Here is a 19,960-nt window from a genome sequence, read left to right as displayed (position 1 = left end):
CTTAGTGGCTCGATGAGGTTCACACATTTACTAGCTTACACAGCTCAAACATAAATCCAAATCTTGGCCTCCAGAATTAGAAGACTTCCAGACCTGTGTCCACTAAAATCCCACATGGCTGAGCCACGGCTGCATTCAAAAATTATCACTTCATCAAAAGTATTCAATAAGGCCCTATTTACATATGCCCTTGTGCTGGCTTCTGTACAGACAGGTCAAGACAAATGAAATTCCTTCCTTCCATTCATCCGGGCTGGGCCATCTTTGAATCTTCTCAAAGCCCTTAGAATAGGAATCTTTTCTTTCTTTCTTTCTTTTTAACGTCTACTTCCTCCTTCCTCTGTCTAGTTATGAGAAAGAAAGTTTCTGGGGGTAGGAGGTTTAAACTGATGGGCCATTAACAGCGGAACAAAGCAAAAGGAATTTTCCAGGTCACCAGCCAACAACTTTAGAGTGGTGTTTAAAATTCACTTGCTTAGGGGGAGGGAAAGAGGTTGGCCAGGAGTGGGTGGGGAAGGATTTCTCTCAGCTGATGGGGAACTGAGTAACGCCCTTTTTTATGGCCAGTAAAACCAGTAAACACCATAATATGCTGCTTGGTTTCTGGGCTGATCTTTTATCATCCGAACTTGAAATGCAGATATAACAAAGAAAACAAACGTCTGTCTGCTGAATCCATAAATAAAATGTTCTGCTTAGCTTCAGATTTAGGGAACACCTGGATTCCTGCTCTGGCTTTGACCATGATTTGCTAAAACATAACATAGCCATAAATTTCTTCTGAGCCCACTGAACAGACACACATGTATTCTCTCTCTCCTCCCTCCTCTCTTCCCTTTCTGTCTCTCTCTCTCTCTCTCAAACATACACTGCCTTATTCCAGCTACAGAAAAGTTCAACAGGAAAGGATCTCTGGTCACCTGGTGGTGGCATCTTAAAATTTTATTTCTGGGCAGTCTGAAAGTCACTGGAGAGAGCAGCTTCAGCACTTAATTGGTAAGCAGATCTTTTCTAGCAGAAATGTTCTCCTAGGGGTCTCCTTTTCTAGGGAAGAAAGAATGACCATCAAAGAGTTTGGTTGCGATTTGGAAGCTGGCCCTTACCTCCCTATACCAATCCCTCTCCCACCATGCACTGCTCCAGGAACTTTCATAGCCCTGTGGCTGCCTGTATAGGCCTTCACATTTCTACAACCTCTTGACGCTGGGAATTTCTGGGGACACTGCCAAATTGCACAAGGCTACTGAAGAAGTAGTTACACACATTTTTAGGTTTCCCTAGTACAATGACTTCCAAATTCTTTAAAACTCAGCAGCATCCTATTCAAAGGAATGCAAAATATTAAATACCTTAAAACTGTTGTTCCTGGTTGAATCCAATCACAATGTTGCTCAAAGATGTCCCTAGAATTCAAAGTGGGAGGGGAGCACTAGTTTAGAATACGATTCTATTACTACTTTAAGTAATTTTGTCATTATAATGAAGTCCCAACTGCTCACTATGTCTCCTTTTTGATTCAGCCCTTCCTACCTGAGGTCCATGTAGTTATTTCCATGATGTCTATCCTCTTGCTTTATTCTTTGGTTTTGTCGTTGCAGGTCCTCCACTAGCTTCCTGGGAAGAGACACATGGGAGATAATTTTTTGCCACCTTGTATATCCAAACTTGCCTTTTCTTTTATTCTTTCTTCACATTTTGATATGTAGTTGTGCTAGGTATAAAATTCTAGGTTACAAATCATTCCCCAACAAGTCTAGGCGTCTCTAGTGTCCAGATCTTTGAATTAGCTTTCCCCTTTGCATGGAACACATACACTCACCCTCACTCCCGTCCCTGTATAGCTAACATCTCATTAGTCTTATCAGGGACATTTTCCTGTCCAGTTACCTGTCCCTCCAAGATCAGAACACCTCCTACTTGTTCCCACAATACCTGCTGTTTACCCCTTACTACACTTATTACACCATGTTATCATTACCTACTTACTTGTCTATGTCCTCCCCTAGTTTGTGAACGTAAGGGCTAAAAATACAGAGCCACAGTGCCACTCAATAAATATTTGTAGAGCAAAGGAATAAATGAATGGTTGTGGTGCTTTTTATTACAAGATACAGTCTATAATAAAGTATTTGACAAATGCCCTTAATGCTTCACATTTGTCAGGTATAGAACAGAATTGGTCTTGGCGAAGAAATGCTATCTTGATATTAGGAGCAAAGAAAGAACCCTTATGAGTTGTTATTCAATATCTGTCTTCCATGAGGACAGACACCAGGTCCGTCTGCTCACTGCTGTGTTCCCAACAACCAGACCATAAAACAGCTTAATAAACAGCTGTTGACTGAATGAACCAGTCCAAAGGAAGTCCTATGTATTATACAACTAAGAAAACTTAAGTGAGAAAAAGTCCCTAAGCTGTCTTACAAACTTGGGAGGAAAAAAAGAGGTTTGGAACGAAGACACAACCCATCATCTTCTCCCACTTCATAGCAAACCAAAACCCTTTCCCAATTCCTTTTTCCAGATATGTGTGTTCCCTTCTTTGGACACCTTGATTTGAAGCCCTGGAATTATTTGGCTCAGACCTGCTCCTTCATAGTCTGTTTCTTCTCAATCAAGTCCTGTAGCTTCCTCTTCCTTCATAAGCAGCTTTCACACTGGCCCTCCTTTTTCACTCCTTTTGCTGGTACCCACCTCAAGGTCCCCATCACCCCACACCTAGGTTTTCACATGGCTCTCTCTTTCACTGTCACTTTGACAGCTCTATCAGATTAACCTCTCTGAATCATCACTTTTCATAGTGTCTCCTCACCGCTCAAAACGCCTTTGGAGGCTCTTTATTTCTTTCCACATTTAAGTTTCGACTCTTCTTCCAGTTTCAACCTTCAGAATGACTTCTAGTGCTCTCTTTTCCCTCTCTACACATCAGCTCACTTATCACACGTACACAACTTTCATGCTGATTAGGCAAGATGCTTTACTGTTTCAGAAACAACAGAGCAGACTTCTGCACAGTTTGCACATTCTCTTCTCTGGAATGTCCTCCCCACCCCTCTCTTGATTCCATCCATCCTTCCAGGCCTGGTTTACATCTTTCCTCCTCCAAGATGCCTTCATTGACAACTTCAGGCCTTGTTGATCTCTCCAAATTGAAAATCCAAATAGAGCTTATCAACTTCGCAGCCCAATTAAATCCAGATGACTGCCTTATATAAGTCACTATACAGTCTACCTAGGTTGGTGTGGTTTTCTCCAACTAGCCTGGGTGCTCCTTGATGGCACAGTAAGGATGTCCTGTTCTTCTACCTGAGGGCTCTTAAGACCCTAAGAGCTCAACATTTAATAGTACTCAGGAAGTAATAAGAGAGTTGCCTTCTGCCACAGACAGACCTAGGTTAACCCCAGCCTAACCAATTAACTGTATGTATTTGGGAGTGTGATTTGGACCCTCTGAGCCTCAGAGCCCTCAACCTCAGTAACACTGGGATAAGAAGAGTGCTACCTCAGAGTTGTGAAGATAAATTATGTAGCACTAAGTAAAGCAATTTGTACATTACTTTGAAACATGGTAAACACTCAATATACGTTGGCCAGGGTTATAAGAGGCTCCAGTCCCTGTCCGTGAAGTTGAACTTTGGCCTGGATCTTACTTTAGACTTACGGTCATGAGTCAGCCTGGCAAATAGGATTTCCTGCCAGTTCCTACCTCTGTGTCCACCCCTGGGTGGTTAAAGCATATCTCTGCAAACAGTGGCTAGGGGTAAGTTCCATCATGCAAGGTCATCTCAGGCCCCACTGTGTTGTTCCTCCTGTCCTCAACACTCCTGAATTCAACACTGAAATTGTTTTGGTGTCTTTGGCTTGTGAAACTTCTTAGGCCTTTTTTCCTTCTACTTTCCTTTCTCGTTCTCATTGTATTATAAAAGCAATACATACTCATTATAAAAAAAAAAAAAAAAAACAATCTTTTTAAAGTCTAGAAGAGTGTAAAGTCTTCGCACAAGAGCAAGTCTTGCCACCACCCAAAGGTCCATTCCTGCTCTTCAGAAATAACCAATTAGCAGTTTCTCAAGAGTATTTCTAGAAATCACCCATGGCTATTGAAACATACACACACACATACACCATCTGTGGCTTGCTTTACTCACATAACCATCTTGAACACCCTTCCATATCTACCCACACTTGATAGGTCCACCACACAGTAATTAATGGCAACTTAGATTTCTTTTGTAGAGAACAACCTTTATTGATTTCATGAATCCCCTCCAGATGGGCAGGTTGGTTGCTATCACTAAAACAATGTGATGAATATATATATATTTACATAAGTATAAAAATTATACACATATGCATACTTATATATGTGTATATATATACACACACATATATAGAAACAGATAGATATAGATAAAAATCTGTAGACCCCTTAAGTCTTTAAGGCCTCTGATTGCCAGATTAGACCAGACTAGAGGTGATTCTTCCAACTCTGGTTCTACCTCCTGAGTTCTCCACCCACACCTAGCATTCAGTCCCTAGACCCACTGACTCACTGGTCAGCTGCAGGACCACCTTCCTCCTCACTTTAAAATAGAAGAAACAGGTAACTGGACTGTTTTCCTCATGATCTCACACAACAGAAGTCACAGAACACCCGTTTCTCTCATTCTCTGGAAGCACAAGGGGAATCCCTGGCATTGGGGGATAGGATTCCAGAATCTGGCCATGTTCTCTGGTAGCTCTGAGGAAGTTCCAGAGAAGGAAGGAAACATGTTTTTGGTTCATGAGACACAATGCCAGCTGCTGTCAGTGAGACCGGGAGGGATGTGAGTGTGACAACAAGGACAGGGGCTGAGCCAGGCTATAGGTGGTGGCTGGGACAAGGGGAAGACACAGGGCTTTCATAGGCAGTGACTCGGCATTATTATCCTAACCCACATCCATCCCTTTACACAGCGTCCTTTCTTAGGCCAAGGGCAGGAACTGGGACTCCTTATCCCTAGCTTGGCCTGAGTCAGGCAGAACACCCTAAGCCAGTCACTTCCTGTACCCTGGGAGAAGACCCAGGGGCCTAGCAGAAGCTAAGGCTGAAAAAAGTGCCTTTGGGCTGAGTTCAAGTTACTTACAGTGAGTTAGCAAACCATCCTAAGCTTCAGTTGAGTCAATTCCCTATCGATGGAAAAAAAAAAGGCAACATCAACAGTCCCTGTCACATACCGCCTTTGAGAGAGGACGTATACCAAGCTTTTGACATAAGGCCTGGCATTCCACAAGCAGTCAACAATCTGTGATACTTGCTTCATTGATATATGTCCCCCTTGCCTAACACAGTGCACAATCCAGAGTAGGTGATTAATGAAGACTTTTTGTTCAATGAATGAATGAATAACCTCTTCATTTCTGGAGGGCAGATAAGAAAATTGCAAAATGACTTCTAAGGTCTCTCTAACCTCACACCACCCCATTCTCACTTCTCCCTCTCCCTCTCTCTATTCCTAGGAAAAAAGATGTCCTTTTCTCCCTAGCTTGATGGTACTGCTGCTGCTGCTGCTAAGTCGCTTCAGTCATGTCCAACTCTGTGAGACCCCATAGACGGCAGCCCACCAGGCTCCCCGTCCCTGGGACTCTCCAGGCAAGAACACTCGAGTGGGTTGCCATTTCCTTCTCCAATAGCTTGATGGTAAGACCTAGCCAAATAAGAACAATGAGGTGAAGGCCAAGGTCCTGGAATGCAGCCTCATTTCAATTTCTAAAGAGAAGCTGCCTCCCAGGACCATGGAGCATCAGAGAAAGGAGAAAAGTAAATTTACTTATTCATTCAATAAATACATAGAAGGAACATCTGGGACTTTCCTGATAGTCCAGTGGTTAAGAATCTGCCTTGCAAAGGAGGGGATAGGGGTTCAATCCCTGGTCAAGGAATTAAGATTCCACTTGCCTCAGGGAAGCTAAGATCACGTGGTACAACTACAGAGCTCCCCACCCCTACCCCATCCCCACAAGCCACAGCTAGACTCCATGCACTACAAGGAAAGATCCCACATGACAAGAAAGATCCCAAATGCCCAGCAACTAAGACCTGAAACAGCTAAAAAAAAAAAAAAAAAACCACTTAAAAAAATACATACAAGGAGCATCTATTGTGCCTGAAATTGAAGCCAGAAGGGCACTTCTTGGCCCTGTCCCCTCTACTCTCTTCCTATGCCAGCATCCATCAACCCCTCAAAGCTGTCCCCATCTCTCTACTGAATGGCTTCCTTGCAAGTAGTCCTCTGGAGACCCCACCGTTAATTCACTTTCTTCCACTCTTGTTCCTCATTACCTTTCACTCAGCGCCAAATAATTGATGCTTTCGAACTGTGGTGCTGGAGAAGACTCTTGAGAGTCCCTTGGACTACAAGGAGATCAAACCAATCCTAAAGGAAATCAACCTTGAATATTCATTAGAAGGACTGATGCTGAACCTTCAGTACTTTGCCACATGACCTGAAGAGCTGACTCACTGGAAAAGACCCTGATGCTGGGACAGACTGAAGGCAAAAGAAGGGGATGGCCGAGGGTGAGATAGTTAGACAGAATCATTGACTCAATGGACATGAATTTGAGCAAACTCTGGGAGATAGTGAAGGACAGGGAAGCCTGGCATGCTGCAGTCCATGGGGTCACAAAGATTTGGACATGACTTAGTAAGTGAACAACAACCACCTCTCTTTCAGCACATTTCTCCTCCATGGGTTACTCTGGGACACTATATTCTTCAGTTATCCACCTGTCTCTCATCTCATGCCTGATTCCTGATTTCTGTCATGAGCTGAATTGTGTCCCCTCCCTCTCTCCCTAATCCATACGTTGAAGTCCTAACCCCAGGTACCTCACAGTGTGGCGATATTTAGACAAAGGATCTTTAAAAAGTAATTAACAAGGTCATTAGGACCTGAATCCAATGGTATACTTATAAGAGGATATTGGGACACAGGTAGAGGGCAGACCCTGTGAAACAGGGAGAGAATGGCCATTTACGAGTGACAAGAGAGAGGCCGCTTGTCACTCGTAAATGGCCAAACAAAGGTCCGTCTAGTCAAGGCTATGGTTTTTCCTGTGGTCATGTATGGATGTGAGAGTTGGACTGTGAAGAAAGCTGAGCGCCGAAGGATTGATGCTTTTGAACTGTGGTGTTGGAGAAGACTCTTGAGAGTCCCTTGGACTGCAAGGAGATCCAACCAGTCCATTCTGAAGGAGATCAGCTCTGGGATTTCTTTGGAGGGAATGATGCTAAAGCTGAAACTCCAGTACTTTGGCCACCTCATGCGAAGAGTTGACTCATTGGAAAAGACTCTGATGCTGGGAGGGATTGGAGGCAGGAGGAGAAGGGGACGACAGAGAATGAGATGGCTGGATGGCATCACTGACTCGATGGACATGACTCTGAGTGAACTCTGGGAGTTGGGGATGGACAGGGAGGCCTGGAGTGCTGCGATTCATGGGGTCGCAGAGTCAGACACAACTGAGCAACTGAACTGAACTGAGAGAGAGGCCGCAGAAGAAACAAACCCTGTTCACATTTTGATCTCAGACGTCTAGCCTCTAGAATAGTGAGAAAATTAATTTCTGTTGTTTAAGTGACACAGTCTATGGTCCTCTGTCATTTTAGCCCTAGAAAACTAATATACTCCCTGTACTGAACGAACCATTACCCACAAAGACACCATCTTCTATTAATCCACATCCAGCTCTGAATTCCAATTGCCTACCAGATAATTCCTCCTGATTTAATTAATTATTTTTGCCAATCGTTTAAACTTCAATTGATGCTTTCAAACTGTAGTGTTGGACAAAATTCTTGAAAAGCCCTTGGACTGCAAGTAAATCCAACCAATCAATCCTAAAGGAAATCAACCCTGAATATTCATTGGAAGGACTGATACTGAAGCTGAACCTCCAATACTTTGGTCACCTGATGTGAGGAGCTGACTCACTGGAAAAGACCCTGATGCTGGGAAAGACTGACGTCAGGAGAAGTGAACGACAGAGGATGTGATGATTGGATGGCATCACCAACTTAAAGGACATGAGCTTGAGCAAACTCTGGGAGATGGTGAAGGACAGGAAAGCCTGGTGTGCTGCAGTCCATGGGGCCACAAAGAGTAGGATGTGACTGAGCTAGGGGTCACAAAGAGTAGGATGTGACTGAGCTAATGAACAACAAAACTTCAAGAGGTTTACAGCTACAGAAGCCTTAAAGTCAGCCAAATCTCCTTGCTTTATAGATGAGGAAACTGAGGCACTAAACAAAATAAACAGATAAAAAACAGATAGCTTTCTTCCTGACTTCCCTGTTCCTAAAAGCACCATACTTCTGGTGGTCACCACTCAAAAATGTGAAGTCATCTTTTCTTCTCTTTCATCCCATAGCCAATCAAGTGGATTCCAAAATCATGGTGCCTCTTGTCCAAAGTTTTGTTTTATCCTGATTTCCCCTAACATTAAATATTTCAGTGCATTTATATTTAGATAAGTATTGAATGTTTAGGCCTCAGTAGCCTGCTCTGTTATAAAGGTTAAAGGGTAAAAGCTCTAAGTTTTTCACATAGTTTTGGTTCCTGGTTTCATTCTATGGCCTTAGGCAGGCTTGTGACCTATAAAATGGGAATTACAATGGGACCTACATCATACATAGGGTTCTATAAGATGGCAGAGTAAAAAGGACGTGAACTCATCTTCTCCTGGGAGAACTCCAACATTACAACTTGCTGCTGAACAATTGTCAACAGGAGAATGTTGGATCCAACCAAAAAAGATACCTCACGTCCAAGGACAAAGGAGAAGCCCCAGCAAGACAGTTCAGTTCAGTTCAGTTAATTGGCTCAGTCGTGTCCAACTCTTTGCAACTCCATAAACTGCAGCACAACAGGCCTCCCTGTCCATCACCAACTCCCAGAGTTTACTCAAACTCATGTCCATTGAGTCGGTGATCCCATCCAACTATCTCATTCTCTGTCGTCCCCTTCTTCTCCTGCCCTCAATCTTTCCTAGCATCATGGTCTTTTCAAATGAGTCAGCTCTTCCCATCAGGTGTCCAAAGTATTGGAGTTCCGCTTCAACATCAGTCCTTCCAATGAATACCCACGATTGAGCTCTTTTAGGATGGACTGGTTGGATCTCCTTGCATCCAAGGGACTCTCAAGAGTCTTCTCCAACACCACAGTTCAAAAGCATCAATTCTATGGCACTCAGCTTTCTTTATAGTCCAGCTCTCACATCCATACATGACTACTGAAAACACCATAGCCTTGACGAGACAGACTTTTGTTGGCAAAGTAATGTCTCTGCTTTTTAATATGTTGTCTAGGTTGGTCATAACTTTCCTTCCAAGGAAAAGACAGCAGGAGGGGTGTAATCACGTTTAGAGTCAAACACTATACCTGCCAGAGATGCATGGAGGGCTCAAACAAAACCTTGTGAGCACCAGGAGACCCCACAGAGACTGAGCCAGACCTGCCTTTTGAGTGTCTGAGTGTCTCCTGTGGAGGTACAGGTCATTTGTAGCCTGCCACAGAGGTAGGGGCTCAGGATGCAGCAGAACTGGGTATGGCATAAGCACTCTTGGAGAAGGTCGCCATTAACCCCACTATACAGCTGTCAGAACTTACACAGGACTGAGGAAACAGACTCTTGGAGGTCACGAACAAAACCTTGTGAGCACCAGGACCCAGGAGAAAGGAGCAGTGACCCCACAAGAGACTGACCCAGACTTGCCTGTGAGTGTCCAGGAGTCTATGGCGGAGGCATGGGTCGGCCGAGGCCTGCTGCAGGGTCGGGGGCACTGAATCCAGCAGTGCAGGCATGGGACCTTGGAAGGAGGCTGCCATTATTTTCATCAGCTCCACCATAGTTTGGCCTCAGGTCAAAAAATAGGGAAGCGACACAGCCCCACCCATCAATAGAAAATTGGTTAAAGATTTACTGTGCATAGCCCCGCCCAACAGAACAAGACCCAGTTTCCACCTCAGTCAGTCTCTCCCATGAGGAAGCTTCCATAAGCCTCCTATCTTTATCCATCAGAGGGCCGACAGAATGAAAACCACAATCACAGAAAACTAATCAAACTGATCACATGGACCGCAGTCTTGTCTAACTCAATGTAACTATGAACCATGCTGTCTGTGTAGGGCCACCCAAGACGGACAGGTTCATGGTGGAGTTCTGACAAAACGCAGTCCACTGGAGAAGGGAAGGGCAAACCACTTCAGTAATCTTGCCTTGAGAACCCCAGAACAGTTCAGTTCAGTTCAGTTGCTCAGTCGTGTCCAACTCTTTGTGACCCCATGAATTGCAGCACGCCAGGCCTCCCTGTCCATCACCAACTCCCGGAGTTCACTCAGACTCACGTCCATCGAGTCAGTGATGCCATCTAGCCATCTCATCCTCTGTCGTCCCCTTCTCCTCCTGCCCCCAATCCCTCCCAGCATCAGAGTCTTTTCCAATGAGTCAACTCTTCACATGAGGTGGCCAAAGTACTGGAGTTTCAGCTTCAGCATCATTCCTTCCAAAAAAATCCCAGGGCTGATCTCCTTCAGAATGGACTGGTTGGATCTCCTTGCAGTCCAAGGGACTCTCAAGAGTCTTCTCCAACACCACAGTTTAAAAGCATCAATTCTTCAGCGCTCAGCCTTCTTCACAGTCCAACTCTCACATCCATACATGACCACTGGAAAAACCACAGCCTTGACTAGACGGACCTTTGTTGGCAAAGTAATGTCTCTGCTTTTGAATATGCTACCTAGGTTGGTCATAACTTTCCTTCCAAGGAGTAAGCGTCTTTTAATTTCATGGCTGCAGTAACCATCTGCAGTGATTTTGGAGCCCCAAAAATAAAGTCTGACACTGTTTCCACTGTTTCCCCATCTATTTCCCATGAAGTGATGGAACCGGATGCCATGATCTAAGTTTTCTGAATGTTGAGCTTTAAGCCAACTTTTTCACTCTCCACTTTCACTTTCATCAAGAGGCTTTTGAGTTCCTCTTCACTTTCTGCCATAAGGGTGGTGTCATCTGCATATCTGAGGTTATTGCTATTTCTCCCGGCAATCTTCATTCCAGCTTGTGTTTCTTCCAGTCCAGTGTTTCTCATGATGTACTCTGCATATAAGTTAAATAAGCAGGGTGATAATATACAGCCTTGATGTACTCCTTTTCCTATTTGGAACCAGTCTGTTGTTCCATGTCCAGTTCTAACTGTTGCTTCCTGACCAGGACTGAAAGATGAAATCCCCAGGTTGGTAGGTGCCCAATATGCTCCTGGAGAACAGTGGAGAAATAACTCCACAAAGAATGAAGACAAGGAGCCAAAGGAAAAAGAACACCCAGTTGTGGATATGACTGGTGATATAAGCAAAGTCCAAGGCTGTAAAGAGCAATATTGCATAGGAACCTGGAATGTTAGGTCCATGAAACAAGGCAAAATGGAAGTGGTCACACAAGAGATGGCAAGAGTGAATGTCGAAATTTTAGGAATCAGAGAACTAAAATGGACTGGAATGGGTGAATTTAACTCAGATGACCATTATATCTACTACTGTGGGCAAGAATCCCTTAGAAGAAATGGAGTAGCCATCATAGTCAACAAAAGAGTCCAAAATGCAGTACTTGGATGCAATCTCAAAATAGACAGAATGATCTCTGTTCGTTTCCAAGGCAAACCATTCAATAACACGGTACTCCAAGTCTATGCCCCAACCAGTAATGCTGAAGAAGCTGAAGTTGAACAGTTCTATAAAGACCTACAAGACCTTCTAGAACTAACACCCAAAAAAGATGTCCTTTTCATCATAGGGGACTGGAATGCAAAAGTACGAAGTCAAGAGATACCTGGAGTAACAGGCAAGTTTGGCTCTGGAATACAAAATGAAGCAGGGCAAAAGTTAACAGAGTTTTGCCAAGAGAATGCACTGGTCATAGCAAACACCGTCTTCCAACAACACAAGAGAAGACTCTACGCATGGACACAGCCAAATGGTCAATACCAAAATCAGATCAATTATATTCTTTGCAGCCAAAGATGGAGAAGCTCTATACAGTCAGCAAAAACAAGACCGGGGCAACTGTGGCTCACATCATGAACTCCTTATTGCAAGATTCAGACTTAAATTGAAGAAAGTAGGGAAAAACCACTACACCATTCAGGTATGACCTAAATCAATTCCCTTACAATTATACAGTGGAAGTGACAAATAGATTCAAGAGATTAGATCTGATAAGAGTGCCTGACGAACTAGGAATGGAGGTTTGTGACACTGTACAGAAGGCAGTAGTAAAGACCATCCCCAAGAAAAAGAAATGCAAAAAGGCAAAATGGTTATCTGAGGAGGCCTTACAAATAGCTGAGAAAAGAAGAGAAGGGAAAGGCAAAGGAGAAAAGGAAAGATATACCCATATTAATGCAGAGTTCCAAAGAACAGCAAGGAGAAATAAAGCCTTCCTCAGTGATCAATGAAAAGAAACAGAGGAAAACGATAGAATGGGAAAGACTAGAGATCTCTTCAAGAAAATTAGAGATACTAAGAGAATATTTCAGGCAAAGATGGGCACAATAAAGAATAGAAACAGTACGAACCCAAGAGAAGCAGAAGATATTAAGAGGTGGCAAGAATACACAGAACTGTACAAAAAAGATCTTAATGACCCATATAATCACAATGGTGTGATCACTCACCTAGATCAGACATCCTGGAGTGTGAAGTCAAGTGGACCTTAGGAAGCACCACATGAACAAAGCTAGTGGAGGTGATGGAATTTCAGCTGAGCTATTTCAAATCCTAAAAGATGATGCTGTGAAAGTGCTGCACTCAATATGCCAGCAAATTTGGAAAACTCAGTGGTGGCCATAGGATTGGAAAAAGTCAGTTTTCATCACAATCCCAAAGAAAGGCAATGCCAAAGAATGTTCAACTACCGCATAGTTGCACCCATCCCACAGCTAGCAAAGTAATGCTCAAAATTCTCCAAGCCAGGCTTCAACAGTACGTGAACCATGAACTTCCAGATGTTCAAGGTGGATTTAGAAAAGGCAGAGGAACCAGAGATCAAATTGTCAACATCCACTGGATCATAGAAAAAGCAAAAGAATGCCAGAAAAACATCTACTTCTGCTTTATTGACTACGCTAAAGTCTTTGTGTGGATCACCACAAACCGTGGAAAATTCTTAAAGAAATGGGAAGAGCAGACCACCTTACCTGCCTCCTGAGAAATGTGTATGCAGGTCAGGAAGCAACAGTTAGAACCGGACATGGAACAACAGACTGGTTCCAAATTGGAAAGGAGTATGTCAAGGCTGTACATTGTCACCCTGCTTATTTAACTTATATGCAGAGTACATCATGAGAATTGCTGGTCTGGATGAAGCACAAACTGGAATCAAGATTTCCAGGAGAAATATCAATAACCTCAGATATGCAGATGATGCCACCCTTATGGCAAAAAGCAAAGAACTAAAGAGCCTCTTGATGAACGTGAAAGAGGAGAGTGAAAAAGTTGGCTTAAAATTCAACATTCAGAAAACTGAGATCATGGCATCTGGTCCCATCACTTCATGGCAAACAGATGGGGAAACAATGGAAACAGTGAGAGACTTTATTTTTTTAGGCTCCAAAATCACTGCAGATGGTGACTGCAGCCATGCAATTAAAAGATGCTTGGTCCTTGGAAAAAAAGCTATGTACATCCTCAGTTCAGTTCAGTCACTCAGTCATGTCCCCATGGACTGCAGCATGCCAGGCCTCCCTGTCCATCACCAACCTCAGAGTTTTAACAAACTTATGTCCATTGAGTTGATGATGTCATCCAACCATATCATCCTCTCTCGTCCCCTTCACCTCCCGCCCTCAGTCTTTCCCAGCATCAGGGTCTTTTCCAATGAGTCAACTCTTCGCATGAGGTGGCCAAAGTATTGGAGTTTCAGCTTTAGCATCAGTTCTTCCAATGAATATTCAGGACTGATTTCCTTTAGGATGGGCTGGTTGGATCTCTCTGCTGTCCAAGGGACTCTCAAGAGTCTTCTCCAACACCACAGTTCAAACCATCAATTCTTCAGCACTCAGCTTTCCTTATAGTCCAACTCTCACATCCATACATGACTACTAGAAAAACCACAGCTTTGACTACACAGATGTTTGTTGGCAAAGTTATATCTCTGGTTTTTAATATGATGTCTAGGTTGGTCTTAACTTTTCTTCTAAGCAGCAAGCATCTTTTAATTTCATGGCTGCAGTCACCATCTGCAGTGATTTTGGAGCCCAATAAAATAGTCTTTCACTGTTTCCATTGCTTCCCCATCTATTTGCCATAAAGTGATGGGACCAGATGCCATGATCTTAGGTTTCTAAATATTGAGCTTTAATCCAGCTTTTTTACTCTCTTCTTTCACTTTCATCAAGAAGCTCTTTAGTTCTTCTTCGCTTTCTGCCATAAGGGTGGTGTCATTTGCATATCTGAGGTTATTGATATTTCTTCCAGCAATCTTGATTCCAATTTGTGCTTCATCCAGCCCAGCAACTCTCATGATGTACTCTGCATTAAGTTAAATAAGCAGGGTGACAATATACAGCCTTGACATACTCCTTTCCCAATTTGGAACCAGTCTGTTGTTCCATGTCCGGTTCTAACTGTTACTTCTTGACCTGCATACAGATTTCTCAGGAGGCAGGTCAGGTGGTCTGGTAGCCCCATCTCTTTAAGAATTTTCCAGGGTTTGTTGTGATCCACATGGTCAAAGGCTTTGGCATAGTCAATAAAGCAGAAGAACTGTCTTGCTTTTTTGATGATCCAATGGATGTTGGCAATTTGATCTCTGGTTCCTCTGCCTTTTCTAAATCCAGCTTGAAATTCTGGAAATTCATGGTTTATGTACTGTTGAAGCCTGGCTTGGATAATTTTGAGCATTACTTTACTAGTGTGTGAGATATGACCAACCTAGACAGCATATTAAAAAGCAGAGACATAACTTTGCCAACAAAGGTCCGTCTAGTCAAAGTCATGGTGTTTCCCGTAGTCATGTATTCGTGTGAGAGTTGGACCATAAAGAAAGCTGAGTGCTGAAGAACTGAGGCTTTTGAACTGTACTGTTGGAGAAGACTCTTAAGAGTCCCTTGGACTGCAAAGAAATCAACCAGTCCATCCTAAAGGAAATCAGCCCTGAATATTCATTGGAAGGACTGATGCTGAAGCTGAAACTCCAATACTTTGGCTACCTAATGTGAAGAGCTGACTGACTGGAAAAGACGCTGATGCTGGGAAAGATTAAAAGTGGGAGATGGGAATTTATTTATGGGAATTTATTTGCTGTTACCCAACTGGTAACAGCAAATACAAATCCTATGAGTGACTACAATTTCAATTCCTGCCTCAAAGAATGCAAAGTTCTAAGAAATCGTGCCTGAAGTTAAAAATCACAAAACACACAAGAAACAAGGTACCATAAGTGAAAACCAGCAGAAACAACAAACAGCTTAACTGGACTCACTAAAATTTGAGATCTGGAAATTATCCAGTACAATAAATGTGAGCCTTAAATATATTTGTTAGATGCTCAGTCGTGTCTACTCTTTGCGACCCCACGGAATGTACCCTGCCAGACTCCTCTGTCCATGGAATTCTCCAGGCAAGATAAGTGGAGTGGGTGGCCATTCCCTTCTCCAGGGGATCTTCCCAACCGAGGGATCAAACCTGGTTCTCCTGCACTGCAGGCAGATTCTTGAGTATCTGAGCCATCAGAGCAAAAGACTATATAAAAATCCTATCTGTAGCGGTAGGCATGGGGAAGGAGCTAGAATGGATTACATAGCAGATTAGATACTGTTAAAGGCTATGGTTTTTCCAGTAGTCATGTTTGCGTGTGAGAGCTGGACAATAAAAAAGGCTGAGCACCGAAGAATTGATGCTTTCGAACTGTGGTGCTAGACAAGACTTTTGAGAGTCCCTTGGACTACGCAGAGGTCAAACCAGTCAATCCTAAAGGAATACTCATTGGAAGGACTAATGCTAAAGCGGAAGCTCCAATACTCTGGCCACCTGATGTGAAGAGCTGACTCCTTGGAAAAGACCATGATGTTGGGAAAGACTGAGGGCCGGAGGCGAAGGGGATGACAGAGGATGAGATGGTTGGACAGCATCATTGACTCAATGGACATAACTCTGAGTAAACTCTGGGAGTTGGTGATGGACAGAGAAGCTTGTGCTGCAGTCCATGGGGTTGCAAAGAGTCGGACATGACTGAGCAACTGAACAAAAAAGGCAGAATTCACTTGCTAGAAGATGGATCTAAAGAAATCTAGAAAGTGATCAGGGATACAAAGAGACAAAGAATAAAATAACTACATATGTGACACTGGAGAGTACAATACGATGGTCTAATATGTATTTAATTGTATTTACAGAAGAAAGTAAAGGAAAGAATAAGGAAGAAGAGGTATTTGTAGACTCAACACCAGAACTAGATGAGTTGACAGAGGGACCTAAGGCAATTTAGTTTAGACAATCACTCTCAGAGCCAGTCCTGCATTTGCACAAACTCAAAAATGAGCACTTCCTTAAATCTGAGGCCCTAGGCATGTCACGGGCTATACACTAGTGCTGGTCCTGCTGAGCATTTTTCCAGCATGTTGTAAGACACCAAATTCTGGAGCCAGAAATTCCAAGAATAAATAAAATATACTCATGTGCAGTAATAGCAAAGTGAAAACTGCAGAGGGCCAGGGTCAAGTACAGATCAATAAAAAAGAAACTACAATCAGACTGACCACAGACTTCCCAGCAGCCACAGTGGAAGCCAGAACAGTATCTTCAAGGTACTGAGATTAAATAATTGGCAGTCGAGAATTTCATTCAATAACTTTAATATGAGCGTAAAAGACATGAAAGTTGTTCAGTCATGTTCAACTCTTTGCAACCCCATGGACTATACAGTCCATGGAATTCTCCAGGCCAGAACACTGCAGAGGGTAGCCATTCCCTTCTCCAGGGGATCTTCCTGACTCAGGAATCAAACCGGGGTCTCCTGCATTGCAGATTCTTTACCAGCTGATCCACCAGGGAAGCCCCCAAGAGTAAAAGAAAGTCATTTTCAAGCTCACAAAAACTAAGAGAACTTACTGCTAATAGACCCTCACTGAAGGAAGCACTGAAGGATGAATTTCAGGCAGAAAGAAGGCAATCTCAGGTGGACAGTCTTACAAAAAGAACTATGGAGACTTCCCTGGTGGTCCAGTGGTTAAGAATCTGCTTGCCAATGCAGAAGACACAGGTTCAATCTCTGCCCCAAGAAGATTCCACATGCTGTGGGGCAACTAAGCCTGTGTGCCACAATTACTGAAGCCTGTGCTCCGTAACAGGAGAAATCACTGCAGTGAGAAACCTGTGCACAGCAACAAAGACCCAGCACAGCCAAAAATTTTAAATTAATTAATTTTAAAAAGGAACTGTGAACAAAGAGATTGGTGATTCTGTAAGCCACCAATGCACAACATTTGATTGCATAAAGAAACAATGGTATCTCATCTATCTTGGAAAAAAACACAGAATGAAAACACTGGTTTATAACAGGAAATAAATGATGAGGGAGTAAGGGGCCTAAGTTAAAGTAGTTTAAGGTCCTTTATTGTTTTGTTTGGGCTTCCCCAATGGCTCAGTAGTGAAGAAGCTGCCTGCAGTGCAGGAGATGCAGGAGATGTGGGTTCTGTCCCTGGGTTGGGAAGATCCTCTGGAGGAAGAACTGGCAACACACCCAGTATTCTTGCCTAAAAAATCTCGTGGACAGAGGAGCATGGTGGGCATAGTCCAAAGGGTTGCAAAGAGTCAGCCACAACTGAGCACAGCATACACTGTTTTGTTTTAGCAGTTAAAAATTCTGATTAAATTTTAAATATCTAGAGGACCCACCAAAAGAATAAATAAAGACCGTAACTTCCATGGCAATCAATAGGGAAAAAATGGGGTATTAAAAAGTTCAATCTGTAAAAATAAAAGAAAGCAGAAGGAAAAAACAAAAATAAAAACCAGGACATAGGTGAAGTTATTTCTGTGTAGGGACAGGGGGTATATAGGAACTTTCTGTACCTTCCTTTCCATGTTGTTACAAATCTAAAATTGTGCTGAAAAAAATTATGTCTTAAACACACACACACCCAGCACAAACAGCACAAAATAAGATAGAAAGACATCTGACTAATTCAATAATCTTCAGCTCTTACATTCATTCTGACTGAAATATTTTGCTCTGCATTGAAAAGACAAAGGTTGTCAGAATGGCTAGAAAACAAAATCCAGTAATGGGGGTGTATTACAAGTAAAAGAGCTAGGTTAAGGAGCTGCTAAAGTTTCTTCTAGATGGAGAAGGTCTATACAGTCAGCAAAAACAAGACCAGTAGCTGACTGGGGTTCAGATCATGAAGTCCTTATTGCCAAATTCAGACTTAAATTGAAGAAAGTAGGGAAAACCACTAGACCATTCAGGTATGACCTAAATCAAATCCCTAACGATTATACAGTGGAAGTGAAAAATAGATTCAAGGGATTAGATCTGGCTTTCGAACTGTAGTGTTGGAGAAGACTCTTAAGAGTCCCTTGGACAGCAAGGAGATCCAACCAGTCAATCCTAAAGGAAATCAACCCTGAATATTCAGTGGAAGGACTGATGCTGCAGCTGAAGCCCCAATACTTTGGCCACCTGAGGCAAAGAACTGACTCATTAGAAAAGACCCTGATGCTGGGAACAATTGAAGGCAGGAGGCAAAGGAGATGTCAGAGGATGAGATGGTTGGATGGCATCACTGACTCAATGGACATGAGTTTGAGTAAGCTCCGAGAGTTGGTGATGGACAGGGAAGCCTGGCATGCTGCAGTCCACGGGATCACAAAGAGTCAGACATGACTGAGCAACTGAACTGAACTGAAAGTTTCTTCCTGCTTTATCCATCTGCAACTTTTCCATAGTCAACCAGAACAAATGTGGTCATGTGACAAGTGTTTGATAAAGGAACTATTGGCAAACATTCGGGTAGAGTGTAAGGAAACCAGAGGGATAAGTTCAACACCCTGGAACTGGAAAACATAGGGCTCTGTTATCACCTCCAGGACTGAAAGGCCAAGGAGAGCTGGGCAGTTACGAGAACCCATCCTGACTCCTTCCAATCCATCTTCCACACTGTGGCCAGAGTGACATACTCCCTAATACATGCACTCACTCACACACATTTACAGCTTCAAGTCTTTTAAGAGAACCTCATAGTCCTTGAGGTTAAAACCGCCTTCACATAGCCTCAAAGCCTTTTGTGATCTGTCCTCTATGCCTTATCTCCAGCTTTTTCTGGGACCAGAGTCTACCTCTCTTTCAGCTTTTTAGTCACAATGGCCTTCTCTTATATTCTTGGCTTCACCAAGCATGTTCCTTCCCACTTCAGGACCTTTGCATGTGCTGTTCTCTGCATACAGTACTTCTCACTCTACTCTCTAAACCCACTCAACCCCACTCATCTTTCTGGGCTGAGCTCAAGTGTCACTTACTAGAGGAACTTTCCCAAAACCCCACCTTCATAATATACCTTCAGGACATTAATCTCTCTCCTGCGGAGCACTCACCACTATTCTAATTTTCTATTCAATGGACTGGTTCAAAATTGGGAAAGGAGTATGTCAAGGCTGTATATTGTCACCCTGCTTATCTAACTTATATGCAGAGTACATCATGTGAAATGCCCAATTTGATGAAGCACAAGCTGGAATCAAGATTTCCAGGAGAAATATCAATAACCTCAGATATGCAAATGATAGCACTTTAATGGAAGAAACTAAAGAGGAACTAAAGAGTCTCTTGATGAAAGTGAAAGAGGAGAGTGAAAAAGTTGGCTTAAAAGTCAGCATTCAGAAAACTAAGATCATGGCATCTGGTCCCATCACTTCATGTCAAG

General features: G+C 43.1%; 1 protein-coding gene across 10 annotated transcripts in view; it reads right to left on the bottom strand.

Annotated features, from left to right (window-relative positions):
• Positions 1–19,960, bottom strand: part of LOC133251412 (uncharacterized) — a 391,267-nt gene that overhangs the window by 322,647 nt on the left and 48,660 nt on the right. For all 10 annotated transcript variants that reach the window (XR_009737610.1, XR_009737606.1, XR_009737602.1 and 7 more), the window contains exons 2-3: positions 1,531–1,614; positions 1,350–1,403 (exon numbers count right to left, since the gene is read on the bottom strand). Coding sequence is in view for 1 of the 10 variants with exons in the window: in XM_061423823.1 (XP_061279807.1) it covers positions 1,350–1,403; positions 1,531–1,614 (138 nt within the window). In the remaining 9 variants the exon portion in view is untranslated. The remainder of the gene's footprint in view (positions 1–1,349; positions 1,404–1,530; positions 1,615–19,960) is intronic.

The sequence above is a fragment of the Bos javanicus genome, chromosome 7 (assembly GCF_032452875.1).
Source record: "Bos javanicus breed banteng chromosome 7, ARS-OSU_banteng_1.0, whole genome shotgun sequence".
Lineage (NCBI taxonomy): Eukaryota > Metazoa > Chordata > Mammalia > Artiodactyla > Bovidae > Bos > Bos javanicus.
This window is presented reverse-complemented; position numbering and strand designations above follow the sequence as displayed.